Below are 23,536 nucleotides of genomic sequence, written 5' to 3'. Positions count from 1 at the left end.
ATTACAAAAAAAACTTGAAGGAAGAGAAGAACTAGGTCAAAACCTCCTCAAAATGCTATAAACTAATAAAAGTATACCATAACTACAGTTTGTGTAGTGACCCGCTCCGTGATCACCTACTAATCAAAAATTTGAGCATGTAATTAACTTAATTAAAATATTATCAAAGTAAACCAGCGGAAACTAAATAATTAAACACCCAAGAGAAATAAATTCAAAGTTTTTATACAATCATATCGAAATAATGAATCAACAACTTAAATCAAATTGCTAAAAGCCAACACTGGAACCTATATCCATCACTGTTGCTAACCCGCAACTACGGTCTCCCTGAGCCTCCCGCTCCATCAAGTCTGAGACCTACCCCATCGAATAAGGTGTCCAAAACCAAAACGCGGACGTGAATATAAAACACTCAATACGAGAGTATGAGTATACAAATATTATATGAGCATGAATGCAAGTGTACGGGTACCAAGAAATTAGGTCAAGAAATCCTGCTCATTGACTCGGGCCCCAGGTATATAGCAATCTGCGCCATCGCACCAGGAAGTGGCTCATATATCCAATGTGGATATAGGTGACCTGATCACGAGTCCATGTGTCCAACCATTCACTACACGTAGGGTGAGCGCCCTACTATCGGCTATCTCAAGAGTATAAGCTCAATACGTTAATGCATGAAGCATAATATCGTGACAGGTAATATGCAGATAAAATGATGCCATATAAACAATGCAACACATAATACATGCATACTCAGTCTGGATATCTCGAACAGTATTTTCATACCTTAATTCTATCAGACAAGCTACATCAACTCTATTGTCTAAGCCTATAATCATCAGATTACTATATAACTAAACAATATCTAAAAGCCTTAACTAAGTTAATAGATACTTTCAAACTATTTTTAGGATCTCGAGTATACCTCCGTCCGTCGTTAGCCCGTTGTTGTCGAATACCCCAGAACTTGGGCACCACTCCGCTACGACTCCGGAGCACCTTGCCAACGCCCGGACTATGCCAACTAAGGCTGGAAAACCCCTAAAAGGCTAAGGAAACGAGAGGAAATACTTGAATTGGTGTGAGCAAACTTGCCTTTCTTTGCCGGTATGGAGTAATCCTTGACCTCGGGTGCGAGTTAGCCCTACGAACAGACGACGAACGAGAGTCTTTTTCATTGAGATGGAGACAGATTTCAAAATAGGGTAAGGGAGAGGGAGAAGGCGACGTGAGAGTGAGAATGAGAAAAGAAAAACTTTGACGCAAACTTTGAAAGGTAGTTGACGGGCTGAAAACTGGTCTGCTAACTTAAAAATACTTTTTAAACTTTCTTCACTCTAATTTTTTTTTAAATAAAAAAGCTGCACACCACTTTTGAATGTAAAAATCTGCACAACCAACACATTTAACTTAAAATGTCCTTACTCTTTGTTAATTTGTAGGCTAGTCTCGACTCCTTTGGTCACCAAAATTGATCCATACCTGAAAAACATTAAAACTAACACTTTTGCATAAAATCTCATATTCTAGACAATTAAACATATAATTTTTCATTCTACTAAAAAATTTTCTCGCGAGTAAGTTCTGTGGATTTTTAGACCTTACAATACTGCTTCTGAAAACAATGAATATAGAAAATAAACTATTGGGAGGATGAGTAAAAACATGGACTGAGAGTTTAATAAAAGTTTTTCTTGCAAAAATCGCACGATAAAATAGAGCGAAAAATCGATAAAAAACAACACAGATAAACTACAGCGAAAAAACAAAAAATAGTACATAAACATAAAAAAAACAGATGATAACCAGAATTTTTATATAAAAAAATCAAATATAAACACCAAAAAACTAATAACATTCTACGAAAATTGAAAAAAAAAAATTAAAACTTTCAAGACGTTCATAAATTAAGTGATTATCAATTAATAATTCTACTTGAATAACAGTATTCGGACTAACCTTGAAATATTTCATTTCCTAAACATATATAACCGAAATTATTTCTTTAATTTAGGCGATTTTCATATAGCTAAGTAAACTTACACAAAATGGCATAAAAAAAAAAATCATTCGCATTAACAGCAAATTGGGACCAATTTTCAATTTTATTATTTTTTTAAAAAAGTCATAAAAATCGCAAAAACTGACAAATTGAATGATGAACTTTTAATTTTTTTTGTTGAGGAGTTGAACAATGAACTTACTGGTTCACTAATTTCACTGCCCTCGTCGCTTCTTCCTCTCTATTTGTTTGTGGGTTTTGTTGGTTATGTCTGTCGGCTGATGCATGTCGGCTGATGCGGTAAGATGAGTTGAGGCTATTTGGTGTGGTTAGAGATTTAGAATGCTGAAATTGGGAGAGAGCTACCGACTCAAAAGAAAAAGAGAGAGAAAATAAATTAAAAAGGAAAAAATGTAAAATTATGAATTAGGGAGTGAGAAAGAAATTTTAGTGTATATCAGAGAGAGAATGTAGAATAAATTATTCTGATTTGGGGCTGAAAAGTAAAATTAGTTTCTGATTAGAAATTTTATTCCAATTTCTCCAAAATAAAATTGATTGCATCAAGTTTAGTGCTGAGAGAAACCCTGTGCTAAATTTGATGCAAGATTAATAGCGCCCCAAGTGGAGACCCAAATGAGGCACCAAAATGGTAATTCACGTTATTTTGGTGCTCCGTTAGAGATGACCTAAATATAGAGAATAACAAAAGCTCTCTTCTCTTCTTTAACTAGGGTTTTAAAATTCAACACGTCTTTTACGTCTCATTTTTATTTTATATAAATTCAGTGGATTCTATCTAATTATAATTTTTTTAATAAAAGTTTCTAACTTAATTGATCGTCCATTTTTGGAATTACCGTCCGCTACTTCAAATTTTTTTAACCAATTTATAAGACGTCGTCAGCCAAACAACATTTTACGCCTTCAGTATTCTATGAAATTAATGATATTCTTAAAAATCATATGTTTCTACAAATCGGACATAAAAATTCTCGAACAAGAAAAATATGATTTTTAAAATATGGGCCGGGTTTGAAAAAAACTTCTTTTTAAAATAAAGGGTTTTACGTTTTGTTTCATATTTTATAGAGTTGATAAATGTAAGTTGCACTACTTAGGTCTCACTCATGGGTGGGCTCTATTTAGGAGCAAGTTTTCCTTTGAATTTTCATGTGAAAAATATACCTAATTTTTAAAAATTATACATATAAATTATTAGTAATAAAATGTTATTCAATCTCCTCTCTCATGAACTTGCGTCCATCAATCCGTGTTTGAAGAGGGATAAGAAATTATCTTTCTTCTTTATTATTCTAATTTATCTCTATTTCTTTTAACGGTAATTTAACTAAATTCTTCATCAATTAATCAAATCAAATAGATGATAAATATTTGAATGATAGTTTATTAATTATATTAAAAGTGACATACGTTTTTTTATCTCATCGATTATTAATTATTTTAAAAAAATTCTTCAAGTCGTTATGACATTGTAAGTTATATCTGAAATTTAAAATTATTATTTATATTTTATTATTATATTTAAAATTTTGTTATGGATAATTATGTATGTGTTCTTTGGTTTTTTCACCTCCTCGATAAATTCCTGTATATATTCTTCTCTAATCTCAGTTAATGTATAAAATTTTATTTGTAAAATGAAATTCGTAGAGCATACAAAATAAAATATTAAATAACACAACTGTTCAAAATATCATGATAGTAAACATAAAATGAGTTTCAAAATTGAATTAATTTTTAGGTTAAATTTAGATGAATGAATTCGAAGTTATGAACATCAAATCCATTTGATTGTTTGGACGAATTTTTGTTGAATAGATTTCAAATCCACCCACATTTTTAATTTAGGTAAATGCAATGTGACTACGATGAATTTGAAATCCACTCAAGATGAGTGTCATTTCAAATCCATAATTGATCATTTCATCCGGTGCAACAACCATAGTTTAAGTATTGATGAAATTTTGAGATAACTATCTAAAATTTTAATTTCAAGTTAAAATAGTACACAAAGATAATTATATATTTAGGGAAAATACTTTTTTATCCATTAATTAACTTGTTTATTTTTTGGTTTTAGCCCATTAATTAACTTTTCAAAGTTTGATTTTGGTACACTAACTTTTAATTTTCGGTAATTTTGGTCTAATTTCTGACATTGAAGTTTGACACATCAGCATTTTATGGTGACACATCAGCAATTTGAAAAAAATAGCCAAAAACTAAAAGTTAGTATACAAAAATTAAATTTTGAAAAGTTAATGGATAAAAACCAAAAAAATAGACAAGTTAATAGAAAAAAAAACTATTTTCTCTTGTATTTAAATACGAGATAAATGAGAATAGATAGACGATTTACTTCACTCTAAAGGTGAATATAAAAGTTTGGCTAAATTAAAATAACTTAATATTGTAATTAGATTCAATAATTCGATTTGATTATTTCACTAAAGTGATTGTCAATACACAATATTTAGTTTATTTCGTTCTTTTCTTTTCTTTCCACCCCCCTCCCCCTTTTATGAAGTCATGAGTAAAGAAAAATTTATGAAGTCTCATCAAATCCAATAGTAATAATAAAAAAAAAAAGAATAAAAGCAAAATCCACCTAATTATGATTATGATTATTAATAATATGTAAAAGAAAAAGCGCAATGGAGAATCTAATTATCTAATCTAATCTAAGTAGGCAAAAACCAATTAAGAACAGTTGATATATGTTGGTCTCATCAAACTGGCAGCGACGCCACGGAGGTCTGGAGCTGCACCTCTCCGGTTGGCTTGGCGTCGTCTTGGACCGCGGGTTTGCCGCATAGTTTGTAATAGAAGTAGACGGAGAGTTGCACGAAGCCCAGAACTGCTCCAACTCCATTTCCAATCTGCATATATATATATATATTATGTCAATTAATGCTTAAATATATATTATATATTAATTATGTAGTGGTGATGATCACTTGCGTATGCACGTACCGCGATGAACAGATCGAAGGTCTTGAGGTTAGCGTAAATAAACCAGACGATGCCGTTGGCAAAACCAGCCAAGCAAAGCCAGAATGGTAGGAATTCCACGCTCTTGGTCACCACAACTTTTTTCTGCAAAAACAATATATTAATATTTGATAATGATGATGAAATGTAAATTAAAGCAAAGCAAAGCAAAGCTGGAAACGATCGAAGAATTAAAGCAAGCAAGGACTTACAAGGATGGAGAGAGGGGAGCCATACATCAAAATACCAGCACCCACACAAATGCCCCCAACGAAATTTGATCTTGTGGTGTGTGTGTGGAAGCAAAGGATTGTGATTGTTGCTATGATCCCAACCAACGCTGCCTCTCCAACTAGCATAGCCACTATGATTTTCTGAATTACCAACATTACAATTAATAAAGGAATTCATTAAATAATAAAAAAAAAGCACTCTCAATCTCATGCATGCAGTACTACTACTACTACTACTACTTAATTACCCTGTACTTGTTGCCTGTGTAGATGGAGAAAATAGTTAGGTATATCAACTCCAAGGCTAGACCGATGCCGTTGATGGTTATGACGAGCGTGCTATCGGGGTGAACCACAGGCAATCCATAGAACACCCAAAATGCACAGTTGAGCACACAAAGGAGATATGGGTATGGATGGAACTCCTCCGTCGTCTTCTTCTCCCATATCCGCTTGAAAGTTGGTCTATATTTTATATACAAATTTAAATTATTAATTCCATCGTATATTTGGTATCAAATTTAATACATAAAATCAAAATCCGAGATAGATTACGCTGGAGAGATAAAGAGACCAAAGGATATAACGTTGCCTGCATATATAACGAATTAATTAATTAATTAGCAAAGATGCATGGATAATTAAGTTACTCAAAATCGAAAATAATTAATAATAATAATGCATGCATGAAATTAATATGAATGGATAAGTTTGTCAAAATCGGAAATAATTAATAATAATGTATGAAATTAATATGAATGGATAGAGATATATACCGAAACCGAATCTACACGATTTGAAAATTTTCTTTCTTGCAACTAATTGATACTTTCATTACAAATTATATATATATATATATTTTCCAGTCATTAGAATAATAATCCATACCTTAATATTTTTTTAAAAAAAATAGTAGTGATTATTCAGATTTGTCAATCGAAATTAATAATCGGAAACACAAAATTATTATCAAATCCCTATATATATATCAATTTTACATGCACCATGAATGACTTTCAAACTTCCGCCACACCCACAGATTGTGCACAACGTAACGGATTGCAACAAAATTAAAAATAGAGAGAGATGATTGATATTACAACACACGCAAACAATCAATGTAAAAATCGATCGACCCGTTATAATTAGGGGTGAGTTTTCGATATACCGTATCAAAAATATTGGTATGAAAAAAATTCATACCGATACCGATATCGAAATTCTGAAAATTTTTGTATAAAAAAAATCTATACTCATATCGTATAGATATCAAAAAAAAATTCGATATACAAAAAAAAATGTTTATATAGCGAAAAAATTTCGGTACGATATACCAAAAAGTCGGTATTTTTGTTCGTTATCCCAGCCCTAATTATAATATTCTAGGGATCGATCAAGAAGATAGAACAATGTGACTAACAAGAATTAACTACAAGTAATTTAAAAGCTAGCTAGGAAGAACATGATTGATATTATATATATATAAGCACAAAAACTATAACGAACCGATGATGCCGACTATGGTGCGAGCGAGAGCTTGTCCGGGGTTCGTCATCTGCTCAACAAGTAATTAATTGAAAAAAAACACTAAAGTCGATCAAAATCAACACCTGATGAAACTGAAAGAGAGAGAGAGAAAAGTTGAAAGGTGAAAGGGCCGGGGAAATTATAAGTGTAAGGTACGGTACGATATTGAGTTGAGAGGGCACATATATATATATATATATATAGGCATAAATTGTAATTCGATTGCAATTGCAAAAGCCCAAAGAAATATCCGATCGAGCCGTCAAATTAATTCAGGATGTTTACTGAGATTTTTCTGTTTGAGTTCAACTGAAAATCTCATTAATAATCTTGTATATATTAATCCGAATGTTCGGATTTTCTTATCACAATCACAATCATAATCTAATCTAATTCATACAAATATCAGATTTAACCTTATTAATTATTAATTAATTGTGTTTGACCAAAGTTACGTAAACATTGGTTAAGATTTAAGAACATTTGTTTGATATTATGGCCGGGTGAATCATGGCACATGAAGTGCCGATCGAAGTAAATCACGACCTATGTCTATACTATTTATGCCATGAAAATAACTATTTTGGGTCATATAATTAATTGCACAGGCAAAATTATTTCTCCATTCATTCAATCAATAAAAATTACCATAAAAAGCCGCCCCACCTATCATATAATTCATATTCTCGATCGCTAGCTTTTCCAAATTATTTATCTCTCTATCTTCAAAATTATAAAAACCAATAATAATCCTACAATATTACGAATCAACCAAACCCTAAATCATCGCCGAATTATATATCAAGCTGGCACATGATTCTCACCTGATCGAGCTGTAAAGAATTCAATGAATATTCTTCAGCTTGCCTCCTATCCGTACGTTGGCTCGATTTTCCGAGTCTTGGACCTGATATTTTGCACAATAAAACGAAGTTATAAACACAATATTACTGAATTTCCGAATCGAACGAGAACTTAAAATCGGGTTGCGAAAACGATCGGAATCCAATGAAGCAGACACAAATTACTCGCGGTCACTCGCTAATCAGAACCTCCTACACCAACGATTCCTGTCAGTCACGCAGATCAAAACGACAATTCAACCCGCAGAATGAGCTTAAATTTTGACACAAAATCTCCACAACAACAATGGATGATTCACTCAGATCACATTTCCCGATAATATATATATATATATATATATATATATATATATAACAGATGGGAGAGATTGCTTACTGATGGAGTAGTAGTCTGCGTCAAAATTCTCCGCCCGCCTTCTTCACATTTGCATGAATCTCTGCAGAGTTAGGTGATCGATGCTCTTATATATATATACACACGTAGCAAGGTATTTAATATATGTATTGTATTATATGGAATATGGAACATTGATAGTGTTTAATTATAATGCATAACTGAATTTGTTATAACAGAATAATATCCCACCTGATGATTTTCCTGTTGCGATCTTCAGCTTGCCCTCCCACTACCGAGTATACGTATATTTATTTATATATGTGCATGTGTGACAATATGATTTTCTCCTAAATTCAAATCTAATTGGTTTTAGTCAAATAATTTTTACATCTTTACCATTTTCGTTATAATTTCGTGACGCGATATCACAGTTCACACAACTCATGATCATTTTATTGTACGTGACAATCAGTATTTTGTCAATGTGTCATCAATTTCTGTTACTACGTTTGTCACTATTTTGTCAATGTGTCATCAATTTCTGTTACTACGTTCGCACTTGGCTGTAATAGGACGGCGAGATTAACTCAGATTAACTAATTAAAATTTTATCAACTAACATGGGGAAGAAATCAATTAAAACAAGCTTTGGTATCGGTCGACTACACCCTTAAAGTTATTCACTCGATCATCGATTCCCCAAAAACAATTAATTCTCATTGAATATTCACCATTGAAAATTTAATTCCTATCTCACCTTAATTTTAGTTAATTAGACACAAGCGTTCTGATTTAACCCTTACCAATAAATCAATCAAGATACAAGCGATCAAGATTTAAATCTAAGATAGCATTCATACTAGTGAGATTGATGAAGCTAAACAATACAAACACTTGTATAACCTAGTCAATTGTTGTTCCTACGAATTAACAAATTTACAAGCGAAAAATATTAATCATAGTTTCTTCATAAATTAGAGGGATCAAACAATTACGAATTTGATATCTAATTTAGCAGTAGATTGTATGAGAAAATTATTAGATAGTCAGCCAATAATTAAACATACAAGCATATCAATCAATTCCAAACAACTCTTGATACTCAAATAAAATAAACAATCAAAATCAAAATCTCACGAGATAAATAAAACTTCAAAGGGTTTGTCTTCCTCAACCAAGTTTTAAAACTTAGCCACTAATATTCATGAATTTTATAGAAAAATTCATGAAAGAAAAATTAAATCTAGGAACAAGAGATGAAAACCTAGCCTCCAAGTGTGTTCTTCTGCGTTCCAGCCGTCCAAAGATGATTAAAAGATTGTAATTTTCGAGTTATAAGAGATATTTAAATCTCCAAATCTTCCAAAGATTATATCTCACTCGGCCAAAGAATTTTCAAATTTAAAAACTCTGCATGCTCGCGCCGCTCGATCGGTGAAAACATGCGAATCGAGTGGCAAATTCTCTGTCTCGAATCTCTTCACTTTCTCGCTCGATCGGTGAAAAACTACCGATCGAGCGAAAGTTTCTCTGCCTCGCATCTATACGCAAACATAAGAAGCGTTCTTCATTCCTCCCAAACGCTATCGCGCTACTCAAGGGCGCTATCAAGCGTGGTTCACAAGCACTATCGCGCTTCCCACTTTTTCAATAGCGCTTCAATGCACTTCTCCAATGCGCTATCGCGCTCCATCTTTCCTTCCTTCTCCACAAGTAAAACCCTTCGTTAGAGAGATAGCACTTCTCAAGGGCTGTTCGTTAGAGCTGTTCGTTAACAGCTCTAACGAACCGCTCTACTTCTTCCATCTTCTTTCTTTGCTTATTTTCTTCAATTCTTTTGCACCATTTTTCTATTTTCCTATATCAAAACACAAAAAATGATTAGGAACTATAAAATAAATTTAATCAATGCAAATTCTCCTAATCATACAAATTAACTCAAATAAATATAGCAAAATATCATCACATCACATATCCAACTTCAGGGCTGCATATCCGCTCCAAACAGGATTCCTGGACCTCATCCGGTGCAATATTTCGAAGCCAACTATAATGTTGTCTGTAATAAATTGGCCTGGAATGAATGCACTCTGAAAGTTCGCTATAATTTTTGAGAGCACTAGCCTGAAACAGTTGGTTAGAGACCGAGATACAATTTTGTAACATACATTACAAAGGCTGATCGGTCTAAAATATTTGAGTAGCATAGGATCCTGTACCTTCGGTATGAGGGTAACTATTCTATCATTTCTAGGGGTGGAATAGGGTCGGGACCCGTACCTTAACCCTCCTACCAAATTATCGTCCCGAAAAGAATAGAACAACTTTTTTTTTCCCGATCTCGTACCCAAAACATTTCAGGACCTGAATATTCGGGATCCTGTCGGGAGAGGAAATCTCGAAATTTTTTTCATTTTCAAGATTTCATTAAAAAAACAAAAAAATGTGATTATTTTATAAAAATACTATTTAGAAATTTATATTTTTAAATAAAAAATAAATATTCAAATTAAAGCATATAAGATTAAAATATTTCGGATGATGCTTCAAGATTTTTTCAAGAGAAGAACATCATACTTAGGGAAGACTCTATTCTACCACATGGGCACTGCCCATGTGGAGATCCAACATCCATTTTTTTTTTTACATTTCAGATGTTTATGTGAACATCTGAAATGAAAAAAAAAACCGTTGGATGTAGCACATGGGAACTCATAGACTCTCCGCATATTTAGCATTGAATACTTATTAATAAAATGTTTGGATACAAATTACTAGATAAATTTTGTTAAATAGATTGCCAAATTGCATCTTTTATTCTAGATACTTATTCTAATTAAATAGTTATAAATATGAATTAATTAAATTATTAATTAATTTTTTTTTTAAAATACACAAAAAAAAAAGTGTCATTTCGTGACTATACTATTCGATTCCAACAATAAACAATTATGAAAATTAATTCAACAATTAATTGTTATATGGGTTGAAACACAATTATATTTAATTAACTCAATCTATTAATAAAATTATTAATAAAATATATTATAATATTATTTTGGAAAGAGTCGGGAATCTCGTCAGGATAAGATTTTATTTCCGATCTCTATCCCGATATTAATCGGGACGAAAAAAATCCAAAAAATTCGGATCGAGAAAATGTATTTTTTCTGGACGAAAATGAGATGGAATTCAGGAAAGGTCGGGATTTCAGAAATTTTTGCCATCCCTAATCATTCCATGCCTCCAATATAGCTCCTTCATCGAGCACCCGGAGCACTGCCTCCGTAACATCGATCATCACCGACTATATCCCAGTATTTCTGATAGAACAATGTAGACAAACCATCTGGTCCAGGGGCTTTATCCGGACTCATATTGAAGAGAGCTCGTTTGACCTCTTTGGCTGAGAACCGGGCGCACAGAGATCCATTCATTAATTCATCCACTTTCGAATCCACTATATCTAGGACCCTGCCAATATCGGCCCCAGAGGGGCTGGACGATGTAAACGTGTCAAAATACTCCAATACAATATATGTCATACTGCTAGAATCTGTAGGCCAGTCACCATGGCTTGAAACCAAGCCGGTTATGGTGTTCTGTCTTCTCCTTTGGGATGCCTTGGAATTAAAATATCTGGTGTTACGATCTCCATTTTTAAGCCAAAATACTCGACTCCGGTGTCTCCAGTACATTTCCTCTTTAGTTGCCAATTTTTTAACCTCAACCTCGAGCTCTTTGATATGCGCTACATTCATCCTCTACTGTGCGCTTGTACTAAGCTGATTTAGCTGATTTCGCTTTATTTTAAGCAGCTGAGGTGTCCGCCGATATTTGTTTTTATCCCATTAATCCAGAAGTTCCCTTTTGCAGGAGGATATGCGTTCTCGTAATTAATGAGCTTCCCCAATCAGGTGATTTCCAACCACTACAAGAAAAACGGAAAAACAACAACGAATAAAATCCGTTGTCGTAGTGGGGGTTAAAACCGTTGTAATTGTTGGTGTTGTAAAAAGCATACCCAATGACAACAGTTTATATCCGTTGTCGTTGGAGGCATGCCACAACAGTTTTGCAACAATTTATATCCGTTGTCTTTTGAGGCATACGACAACGGTTCTGCAACAGTTTAAATCCGTTGTCTTTTGAGGCTTACGGTAACGGTTTTGCAACAGTTTAAATTCGTTGTCGTTTTTTAAAGACAACGATTTTAAACCCTTGTATTTGAGCTTTATCTTAAATAACCGAGCTTTTTACAACAGTTTTATTTGGGCAAAGACAATGGTGAAAAACCGTTGTATTTTTTAAGATGTAAAACAAAAAAAAAAAAAAATTTAAAAACACAAATTTTTAATATTATAATCACTCAAAATTAAAAATTTCTAAAGTAAAATCAATATACAATTTTTCAACATTATAAATCATTCAAAATTCAAAATAATCGAATTCTAATTCAGCAACACTAGAAAATAAAGTTATACATTAATCTCGACACACTTGGAACACCCTTCAACATATTTTAGCATCCTGAGCTAGTACTAATTTCACAACTACACTTTCTTGACTCGGAAATTTTCATAAAAGCCGCAACAATCTATTTTCCTATAAATTGGATCTCCAAACTATAAATTATTAAAAAAACAAAATAAAAATCCATAGAAAACAATTCAAGCATAAATAGAACATAACTCAACAAATGCAAATGTAAATTAAATTGCAAACTTCTGAAAGTCTGGCCCTGAAATGAATTAAAGTGAAATCGTCACATAGAATATTGACTAAATACAGTCAAACTTGGCTTATTAATTGATATGCAGCATGCTCTTTCAGCTCCACGTCCCTCATCAAGTATCTAACATACTCCATAACAGAGAATAATGTTTTCTTCAAAATTTAACAAGTATCATCAGCCTATCAGGTATATTATCAATGCACGTGTCTAGCTTAGGGACCTGTGGAAAGCTAAATCCCAAGGTGTTGCCACATAGAGGAATAAATCTGATCCATCCAAATTTAGATTGCAGTTATCATATATTTGTGAATCCGCATTATTATCACTTTATCAGAAAGAAAATTATCAAGCATCAAATCATCATGTCAATAATTGAAATATTACATAAGACTCGATAGACAGGTTGTTATGCATAAGGTTTTGAATTTAAACCGAGATAATAGCTAGGTAAGGACAAAAATTGATATGTATGATACCTTGTTATTTCTTGCCTCAGCGATAATTTTGTCGAGAACACCCATGATATGGATTTGGCTGGATTGCGACACAGAATATTTTACGGTACGTACACTAGTCTTCAATGATAACATTGTCAAATGGAAATCAGAATCAGATGAAAATATTACTTTAGAATTACTTCAATTCATGTCAGGGAGCACGCGCGGCCACTTGGACAACGCCTTCTGAATGGCTATTGACCCGATGAACTCTTCTCAGTTAAAGGAATTATTATACTGAAGCCATAATTTAACTCGGGAAAATCTCGAGCAGTGAATTGTACACTTCATTCAATCCCATCTCTAAATTCTTCAGATCAATTCATTTTGAAAAAATATATATATAAATTTTAAACGATAATCCAGAATTCCTATAATTTGAGTTTATCCATCCATAAGATACACCTCCGGGAAAAGTTCCAACAATGAATTTCACACTTCAATCACGTGTACTCTACTTGATAAAAAATATACTTCTGATAATAAATAGAGCTACGAAGGTGAATACTTAAAGTAAATAATATCCCATTGCAAACCATAAATAAGAAAATGTGTTAATCAGTAAATAAAGTATAGGCCAACATGGTATACAGACATACAGTGGAAGCGGAAAAAGAAACAAATGAAGCATGTGGATAGGAACAGTAGCGAGCATAGAAAAAAAAATCTCGAGGAGGTGTACCACTGAATTCGAAATTATGCACCAGTAGTGGTATCCCGGCCTCCAACCACATTACTTTCCACCTTCACTTCAACTTTCATAAAAATATTATTTTTCTTAACATGTATTTAAAATTTACATAAAAATTCTTACATGATGCATGAACTTAAAAATTCTTATCAATTCTTTATTTCATGAAAATTTACCCGTAAATATATATTTAATTTATTTTTTAAAAAATCATACTTATATATATAATAAAAATACATGCATGAATTAAATATATATTTACGGACCTTTTATTTTTTTTTCCAATGACTTGTTCGAGCTGCTGATCATTTGACTTAAACCCATAAATTACTAGACTGACCCAAAAATCATTTAGCCCAACATGACGCGCCCCATTAATTCCCATGGACCTCCAGGCCCATGAAAAACTAATGGGCTCACTTAAAGCATTATTTAAGTTCATTTAAATTACTTAACTTAAAAATTAATCTAAATTAAAATTATTAATTAGCCCATTAAATTACTAAATCCGACACATCTCGGCCCAATAATTCTCATGAATCACCCGGCCCATGACAAATTAGGGGGCTCACTTCATTAATTATTTAAGCCCATTAAACTAGTCCAATTAATTAATTAACAAATCCCAAACCCATTAATTAATTTCATAAACTCTTAATTAATTTAAAATAAAAATACCCGAGCCCAACTTATATAACCTGGACCCGGACTCAAATAACTTGACCCAATATATTTTAGACCGACCGGACCCAAGCTCGGCCCATCCAAAGCCCAAAGAATGCAAAACAGTATCCTCTTCAACCTTCCCTCACGACAGCAACCCTTTCCTCCTTGCCATTGCCCAGCTCCGGCCACCCCTGGCCAGAGCTGCGCCAGCAGGACCTCCTCAGGGTCCTGCCGGTCACCAAGGACCAGGCCCTGGTCCAAGCCATGGCCAGCATGGCTCGAAACAGAACCCACTTTCCCTAACCAAAAATCTGCGCGTACCCTTTTTGAGCAGCCTGCATTACCCTCAAATTTCCGACCTTCTTCGGCCACCACTGGCCGGAGCCCCGGTGACTGGACCCTCCTAGGGTCTAGTCACAACACGTGACCCAGCCTTGGCCCAAGCCAAGCCATGCATAGCTCGGCCAAGGCCCCTAAATCCCATACAAAAATTTGCTCGGCTAGCTGCTGTCATAGCCCTTTCTTGCATGGTTCCAGCCACTTTCAGCCCTGAACCACACAACCAAAACCGACCCTAAGGACCCTAGATCATACCCCTAACAAAGGTGCAGCAGTCCCGATCAAGCCATGGTCGGAAAATCATCATCATGTGCCTTATACTACAAAAACGGGATTTCATGCATGAATCATAAATAATATCCTTAAATTCTGAAAACACATCCATTAAAAAATCATTCATGCTTAAAAAAAAAGTTTATATGATTCAAATGGTGGCCTAGAATGGATTCAAAACGTGCCTTGTTGAAGATTTGATAAAAAACATTGATATCGACAAGTATCAGGCTCGTCGGGACAAACGACTCGTAAAACCTTGCCGAAAACCTTCAATAAAAATCGTGCGTGCTGTGTTCTTGATGATGGGAGAGTTTCTGAAGGTTTGAGGGGCAGCTATGGTGTTTAAACGTAAAGTAGGGGAAAGGAAGATGGGCTAAGCTTGTGGTTATTTGAGTGTGTAAAGGTTGGACTCAATTAAAATTAAAAACCCAATCAAACACTTCCTAGCCCACACATAAATCCAACAAAAATCTCTAATTTTCTAATTAATAAAAATCCTCAAACTTAAAAGTTTTCAAAATGCCCATAAAATGGTATATTTTTGTGAAAAATGGGTTTCTAAAAATATATATACCTTAAAAATTTATTTTTCTGAAAATAAAAATTTATGGCTCTTAAAAACCCCTCGTAAAAATTTGGAATAAAAATATCTATCTTGTTCGTCCACGGTCCCGTTTACGCGATCGAAAAATAACCTTTATAAAATAAATTCATAAATTACATAATAACAGGTTAAAATGTCGTAATTGTTGGAACACGGTCGTTCTCCGGATCGAAAAAGAAAGTGATACCCGTTGCAGCGGAAGTTTTAAAATTTTATATGAAATAATTCCATATCATGGGTATCAAATTCCTACGATTAAAATTGATAACATAAAATTTAAACAATGTAAATTTTACCTTAAAATCTCGAAGCAATATTATGGACACCAACAGATTAAACTGCTCTTGTTGTATATCCCAGGAACTGATGAACGAACTTTTCTTCAATCAGGTCCACGAACAGAAGTTTAATCCCTCTGATAGACTGCACTAGAAAGTCTATCAGAAGTTTCTACGAAGAGAAATAACAGATTTGATCTGCTAATTCAGACTGCAAATTTGAAATTTGCAGACTAAAATTCTCGAACATAGTAGGGGAGGGGGGCGGCCGAATTCTCCAGAGAGAGAGCTCTAGGGTTTCGAATTTTTACGCCTTGATAGTGTCTAATTTCTTCATTGCAATAACTTATTTATGACGTGGGCTGCTAACAGCTTAAGACCCATTAGTCATAAGTTCAAGCCTGACAAGCAAAGCCCGCATGTTCAAAAATTAATATAAAATTCATCGTGACTCAGATTGATAAACCAATTTCACCAATGTGCACAGAAACCATTTCTACATCTTTTAAAGTCAAGAAAGATTTTCTGAATCCGAATTCAGTGGTTTCCAAAAATGTCTATCAATATGTCATTTTAGAAAATCTTACTCCCTCTACTTTTAAATAAGAAGTCCTACTTCTTTATCCACTAAATTTAACTCTTTAAATTTAATTATCTCAACGGGGATTAGAAATCCATTACTTGTGTGACCCTCAATGATTTAAGGATATAGCTAGCCGTGGGCTCACAACTCCTTGTGACTCGGAACAACAATTTCCGACTTGCCCATCGAATCATGGTAAGAGCATCTAACAACATCGCCCCATGATTCCCTAGGTATCACTGATAGTGCCTGCAAGAACCAGTAGATTTTGGTTAGCGTATAGTACGGTCCCTTCATCCATATATCCCAATCGAATCAACAACCATTGGTACATCGAGAGTCGTTCGAGATTCGATAACTATGCAATGCATCTTGAAGATCAAATAGTGACATCACATGTGCTACTAGGAAACCAAGTAACCTAAAACACATCATGTACTCTGGCCAGAGATTCGTCACACTAATATCTCCTCAGATTGCATAGGATATCCACACTCGCAAGTGTGCGGTGAATCCTTGACAACAAAGCATCGACTCCTATATGTGTCGTAACTGTACCCAATCCCGACACCTGATGACCCTAATAGAGTCGGTAAACGAGTCAAAGCACAGTACTAGCATATACAGTCTCAATGATGTTTCAAGTAATAAGGACTAATGGTGTACAACCAAAACCGCGGACTATATCCACTCGATAAGTGATAACCACTTGGAAAGTCCGAATAGGGTAGTTCGATCATTCATCATATGAATATCCATTTGCATGCTTCGAACATCTCTATGTTCCATACCAATGAAACGTGGTACTCGGCATCGCAAATGCTAGTCTCAATCTCGAGCGATCCTTATCCTTATTCGTGGACGACTCAATTGACTAGGAACTGTTTAGAATATACAGTGAACATAAGATGTGTTTTATGACAGTGATCTCTCTATATTCACTATCTCATCTTACTTTAGTATATTTAAGGTCTTTATCAAAATAACAATAGTATATCATTACATAATAATAAGATAAAGTGAACGTCATTTAAAGAACGTATATTACATTAAACAAAGATTGTTTACAAAAATAGACTCTCAAAGCCCTTAGCCACAAGTTGGCTAGCGGGGCATCAACTCTTTCATTCTCCCACTTGCCCTAAAGCCAACTAGTCATACTACATAGTCCCATTGCTTCACGATGTTTGTCAAATAATGGTCCTGGCAAGGGCTTAGTAAGTGGATCAGCGATATTGTCTGTAGAGGCCACTCTCTCGACAGTGATGTCTCCTCTTTCCACGATCTCCCGGATGATGTGGTATTTCCTCAGTACGTGTTTGGATCTTTGATGAGACCTTGGTTCCTTTGCCTGAGCAACGGCACCCGTGTTGTCACAGTACACCGGGACTGGACCAACAGCTTCAGGAATAACGCCCAACTCTTGGACGAAATTCCTCATCCAAACGGCCTCTTTAGCAGCAGCTGATGCCGCAATGTATTCTGCCTCAGTGGTGGAATCCGTTGTGGTGTCCTGCTTGAAACTCTTCCAAGAGACAGCACCGCCATTGAGCATGAACACAAATCCAGAGGTTGACTTTGAGTCATCCACGTCACTTTGGAAGCTAGAGTCGGTATAGCCTTCCAATTTCAGATCTCTTCCTCCATAAACCATGAATACATTCTTAGTTCTTCTTAAGTACTTAAGAATATCCTTCACGGCTTTCCAATGCATTTGACCAGGATTGGCTTGATATCTGCTCGTGACACTCAGAGCAAATTCCACATCCGGTCTGGTAGATATCATCCCATACATGATACTCCCTATGGCTGACGCATATGGTATGTGTGTCATTTTATCTATCTCTTCGTCAGTCTTGGGACACATAGACTTGGATAGAGAGACTCTATGACACATAGGTAGATTTCCTCTCTTGGACTCATCCATTGAAAACCTTTTCAATATAGTGTCGATGTAGGTAGCTTGAGTAAGTCCTATCATTCTCTTAGATCTATCTCTATAGATCTGTATCCCTAGAATATAGGACGCCTCACTCAAATCCTTTATCGAGAATCTACCTGACAACCATATCTTTGTTGACTGCAACATCCCTACATCATTCCCAATGAGTAAGATGTCATCAACATAAAGTACTAAGAATGTCACAGCATCCTTAACTACTTTCTTGTACACGCACGGCTCCTCCGGGTTCTTGATGAAATTAAAGTTCTTTATTGTTTCATCAAATTTATGGTTCCAACTTCTTGATGCCTGTTTGAGACCATAGATCGATCTCTGAAGCTTACATACCTTATGCTCGCTTCCCATGGATGTGAATCCCTCGGGCTGCATCATATAGATCTCTTCCTTAATGTTTCCATTAAGGAATGCAGTCTTCACATACATTTGTCATATCTCATAGTCATACCATGCAGCAATGGCAATAAGGATTCTTATGGACTTGAACATTGCGACTGGTGAAAAAGTTTCATCATAGTCAACACCTTGTCTTTGAATGTAACCTTTTGCAACCAATCGTGCCTTGTAGGTCAGTACCTTCCATCAGGCCCAAGCTTTCTCTTATAGATCCATTTACACCCTATTGGAACTATTCCATCGGGAGGATCTACTAAAGACCAAACTTGGTTTGCATGCATCGAGTCTATTTCCGACTGCATAGCTTTAAGCCATAAGTTCGAATCAGCATCAGAAATTGCTTCCTTGAAGTTTCTCGGATCACATCCACTGTCGGGTTCACTTTGATCCCCTTCAAGAAGAAGACCATATCTAATAGAGGCCTAGAAGTCCTCTCGAATCTTCTAGTAATAGGCGTGTCTTGTGATGATTCTTGAGGTATAGGATCGTTATTTTGTATCTCGGGTTCTTCTCGAATTTCTTCGAGTTCCATCATCTTTCCTTTCTTATCCAATAAGAACTCCTTCTCCAAGAAGGTGGCATTCCTTGAAACAAAAACTTTTGTTTCAGTAGGATGATAGAAATAATATCCGATTGAATTCTTTGGATACCCTACAAAATAACATAAGGTGGATCGACTATCCAACTTATCTCCCACTGTCTGCTTCACGTAAGCAGGACATCCCCAAATCCTCAAGTACGAATACTTAGGAGCTTTGCCATTCCATAACTCGTATGGTGTTTTGTCCACTGCTTTAGTGTGGACATTGTTCAACAACAATACCGCCGTTTCAAGAGCATAGCCCCAAAACGAAGGTGGGAGCTCAGTGAAGCTCATCATAGATCGAACCATGTCCAACAAGGTTTGATTGCGACGCTCCGAAACACCATTCAGCTGAGGTGTCATAGGAGGAGTCCACTGAGAGAGAATCTCATTCTCTTTTAGATAATCCAAGAACTCGGTACTTAAGTATTCTCCACCTCGATCTGATCGAAGTGCTTTAATACTCTTACCTAGTTTGTTTTCTACTTCAGCCTTGAATTCTTTGAACTTTTCAAATGATTCAAACTTATATTTCATTAAATATAAATACCCATACCTCGAATAATCATCAGTAAAGGTAATGAAGTAGGTGTGTCCAAATTTAGTACCGATACTAAATGGTCCACAGACATCTGTATGGATCAAATCCAACAGGTTTTGACTACGCTCAGGCTTCCCTTTGAAAGGAGATTTAATCATTTTTCCTTTTAGGCAGGACTCACAAGTAGGTAGAGAGTTAATATCAGAAATATCAAACATGCCCTCTCCCACTAGCTTGTTCATCCTCCCTGAGAAAATATGACCTAGCCTAGCATGCCAAAGGTTTGCCGGGTTTTGACTATCGTTTTTCCTTTTATTTGTTGTTACCGGTTTATCAACATAATTAATTGAAACGTCTTTTAATTTTAAGTTATATAGATCGTTTTCAAGTTGTCCATTTTCAATCAAACATTCATTCTTGTAAATATTGCAAATCTCATTCACAAAATTACAAGAAAACCCATTTCTATCAAGCATAGAAATAGAAATAATGTTTTTAATCGAATCTGGCACAAATAAAACGTCTCTTAAAAATAACTTAAAATCGTTCTGCAAAACTAAATAAATGTCTCCTATAGCTTGGGCTTCAACTCTAGAACCATTTTCGAGTCTTAGCTGGGTCTCACCCTTCCTAAGCTTATTACTTCTTGTTATCATTTGCAACTCATTGCAAATGTGAGATCTACATCTGGTATCCAATGCCCAGGAAGTAGTATTAAGTAAAACATTTATTTCAATGTAAAACATACCCTTTGCAGTTACGTTTCCAATGACCGGGTTTTTTGCAGTGATGGCAAACTTATTTAGACTTGTCCAATTTTGCCTGTAACATTTGGCCTTGAGATCATGGTCCAACCATTTCTCTAGTTCGGCCAACCTTTCGGCAGTTACATCAGCCGGGGCTGTTTTCGGAGAAGCCTTTTCTAACACTTAGAAAATCTTTTCCGAACTCTGGACAATCTTAACTTATTGAACCATTCCGTATAGTTGCGCCAGAAAGTTTGTTTTGTTCGAGAATTGAAACATGTGGATTACGAAGATTCATCATAATGATATGCTGAGATGAAACAGACAATAATCGATGATTGTTTAATTAATTTACTAAGACATAAAATATGACGAATTTTAATTTTATGAATTTCACTCCCACTATTTTAACGATTTCACTACCCTCTAGTGAAAACGGAAAACTTGTTTTCTTAGTGGGAACATGGAGTCCAATTGACAAACTATAATCCCGAATAATATCAGTCAACCATAATTTTCAAAAGGTAGAGCCCAATTGCTTCCAAAGCAACCCCCATGTTTTTACCTCATGTCCAATAAGGGCCCAATAATATGACGCCGTTTAATGTGACATATCAAGATGACCCATCAATATTAAGTTGTGATGGACGATCGCCATGTGGATCCCCAATAATATGAGCCAATCCCATGGGAGTTCCACCCAACTTACAACATGTGTCGATCCAATGTACAGCTTTTCGACGAACGGGCCCCCCCAATAATATGAGCCGGACCGTGCCCGCGGGTAGCATCTCATACATTGATCGTTGATGGAAGGTAGGAATATTTAAACAATATTTAAATTTCCTTTTGTTTATCTTGATATCAATTTTAAATCATATTTAAAATGAGGGATTTTTAATTTTTTGAAAATCTGTCTCATCATGCAATTTATGTATGCTTGCGGGATTCATACAATTTAGTCTAAACATGCATACAACAATAATATCATATATTATTTTAGGATGATCGATTCCATTACTAATCGACCCGTGGTTGCCAATCACAAGTCTAAGTTCAATCCTAGGTAATATGCAAGTATGCAATGCAATCCTATTACATTGAGGTTCCAATTTACATTTCTTCGGTCTTTATTGTCTGTTGGGCCCACCTTTGTCTTCAAATCTTTATCTCCCACTAAGTCTAATAGATTTACAATAAATTTCGATGACAAGCAGGGGATACATATTTAAGGGGTGGGAACGGGCAATAAACCAGGCCCACTTTTATTACATATGACAATTCATATTGGGCCATAAACCAGGCCCATTAATAAATCCAACAACAATAATTAAAACCAAATGTAAACAACCTAACATACACCTATAACATTGGTCATGGCAATCGATCATCCTTATCCAATAATATTTAATTCAAAATTAATTTATTGGATATCATGCAATGGCAATAAATTTAAATAGATAAAATCATATTTCATACATAAAATCTTATTTTATATATAAAATCATATTTTATCTAGTTTATCCATAAAATCATATTTTACATATAAAATCCAATTTTATACATAAAATCATATTTTATCATCAATCGTACCAAAATTATTAATTTTATAAAATCTAATTTAATGGATAAAATTTATAAATTTCCCAAAAATTTAAATTTATCCAAAAATCAATTTTTAAAATTTCGGACTCAAACAATTTTATCCGATGCCTCGTGGACCAATCAAAAACAATTTTCAATCGGACCAAAAACTGAAATTTCAAAAATTTCAAAAAAAATCAAAAATTAAATTTTAAAATTTTTGAACTGCCCGGGACAATCCCGGGCAGCCCGGCCTCCACGTGGGACAGGGCTGCCCACGTGGAGGTGGGCAACCAATCGCCGCCCTGGGCAGCGACACTTGCTGCCCGATTGCCCTTGAATTTAATTTAAAATTTTCGTTTTATTTTTCTGAAAAATCGAGGCCGGTACAATCGAATAAATTTTAATCGTAAAATCCGAGAACAACCTCGCTCTGATACCACTGTTGGAACACGGTCGTTCTCCAGATCGAAAAAGAAAGTGATACCCGTTGGAGCGGAAGTTTTAAAATTTTATATGGAACAATTCCATATCATGGGTATCAAATTCCTACGATTAAAATTGATAACATAAAATTTAAACAATGTAAATTTTACCTTAAAATCTCGAAGCGAGATTATGGACACCAACAGATTAAACTGCTCTTGTTGTATATCCCAGGAACTGATGAACGAATTTTTCTTCAATCAGGTCCACGAACAGAAGTTTAATCCCTCTGATAGACTGCACTAGAAAATCTATCAGAAGTTTTTACGAAGAGAAATAACAGATTTGATCTGCTAATTCAGTCTGCAAATTCGAAATTTGCAGACTAAAATTCTCGAACACAGTAGGGGAGGGGGCGGCCGAATTCTCTAGAGAGAGAGCTCTAGGGTTTCAAATTTTTATGCCTTGATAGTGTCTAATTTCTGCACTGCAATAACTTATTTATAACGTGGGCTGCTAACAGCTTAGGGCCCATTAGTCATAAGTTCAAGCCTGACAAGCAAAGCCCGCATGTTCAGAAATTAATATAAAATTCATCGTGACTCAGATTGATAAACCAATTTCACCAATGTGCACAGAAACCATTTC

The 23,536-nt window shown here is 34.8% G+C and overlaps 1 protein-coding gene across 1 annotated transcript; it reads right to left on the bottom strand.

Moving 5' to 3' along the window:
* Nucleotides 1–4,761: 4,761 nt before the first annotated feature.
* LOC140874147 (bidirectional sugar transporter SWEET4-like) lies at nt 4,762–7,685 on the bottom strand. The gene is made up of 7 exons (XM_073277429.1): nt 7,608–7,685; nt 6,763–6,811; nt 5,812–5,848; nt 5,505–5,721; nt 5,236–5,397; nt 5,006–5,128; nt 4,762–4,911 (listed from the first exon to the last, which is right to left on the bottom strand). Exons 2-7 carry the CDS (start codon nt 6,809–6,811, stop codon nt 4,762–4,764), a joined length of 738 nt encoding a protein of 245 aa, XP_073133530.1. The 5' UTR covers nt 7,608–7,685.
* Between the last annotated feature and the right edge of the window lie 15,851 nt (nt 7,686–23,536).

This window comes from Henckelia pumila, chromosome 1, assembly GCF_033568475.1.
Source record: "Henckelia pumila isolate YLH828 chromosome 1, ASM3356847v2, whole genome shotgun sequence".
Classification (NCBI taxonomy): Eukaryota; Viridiplantae; Streptophyta; class Magnoliopsida; order Lamiales; family Gesneriaceae; genus Henckelia; species Henckelia pumila.
The sequence above is the reverse complement of the archived record's forward strand: the minus strand, read 5'-3'. Positions and strand labels throughout refer to the sequence as shown.

What these genes read in the sequence shown, in the direction of transcription:
- LOC140874147 (XM_073277429.1), bottom strand. Translation starts at nt 6,811, where the DNA reads ATGACGAACCCCGGACAAGCTCTCGCTCGCACCATAGTCGGCATCATC. An exon ending in CACCATAGTCGGCATCATCG is followed by an intron (nt 5,849 to 6,762) that starts GTTCGTTATAGT and finishes TTATATATGCAG; the next exon opens with GCAACGTTATATCCTTTGGT. An exon ending in ACACAGGCAACAAGTACAGG is followed by an intron (nt 5,398 to 5,504) that starts GTAATTAAGTAG and finishes TTGGTAATTCAG; the next exon opens with AAAATCATAGTGGCTATGCT.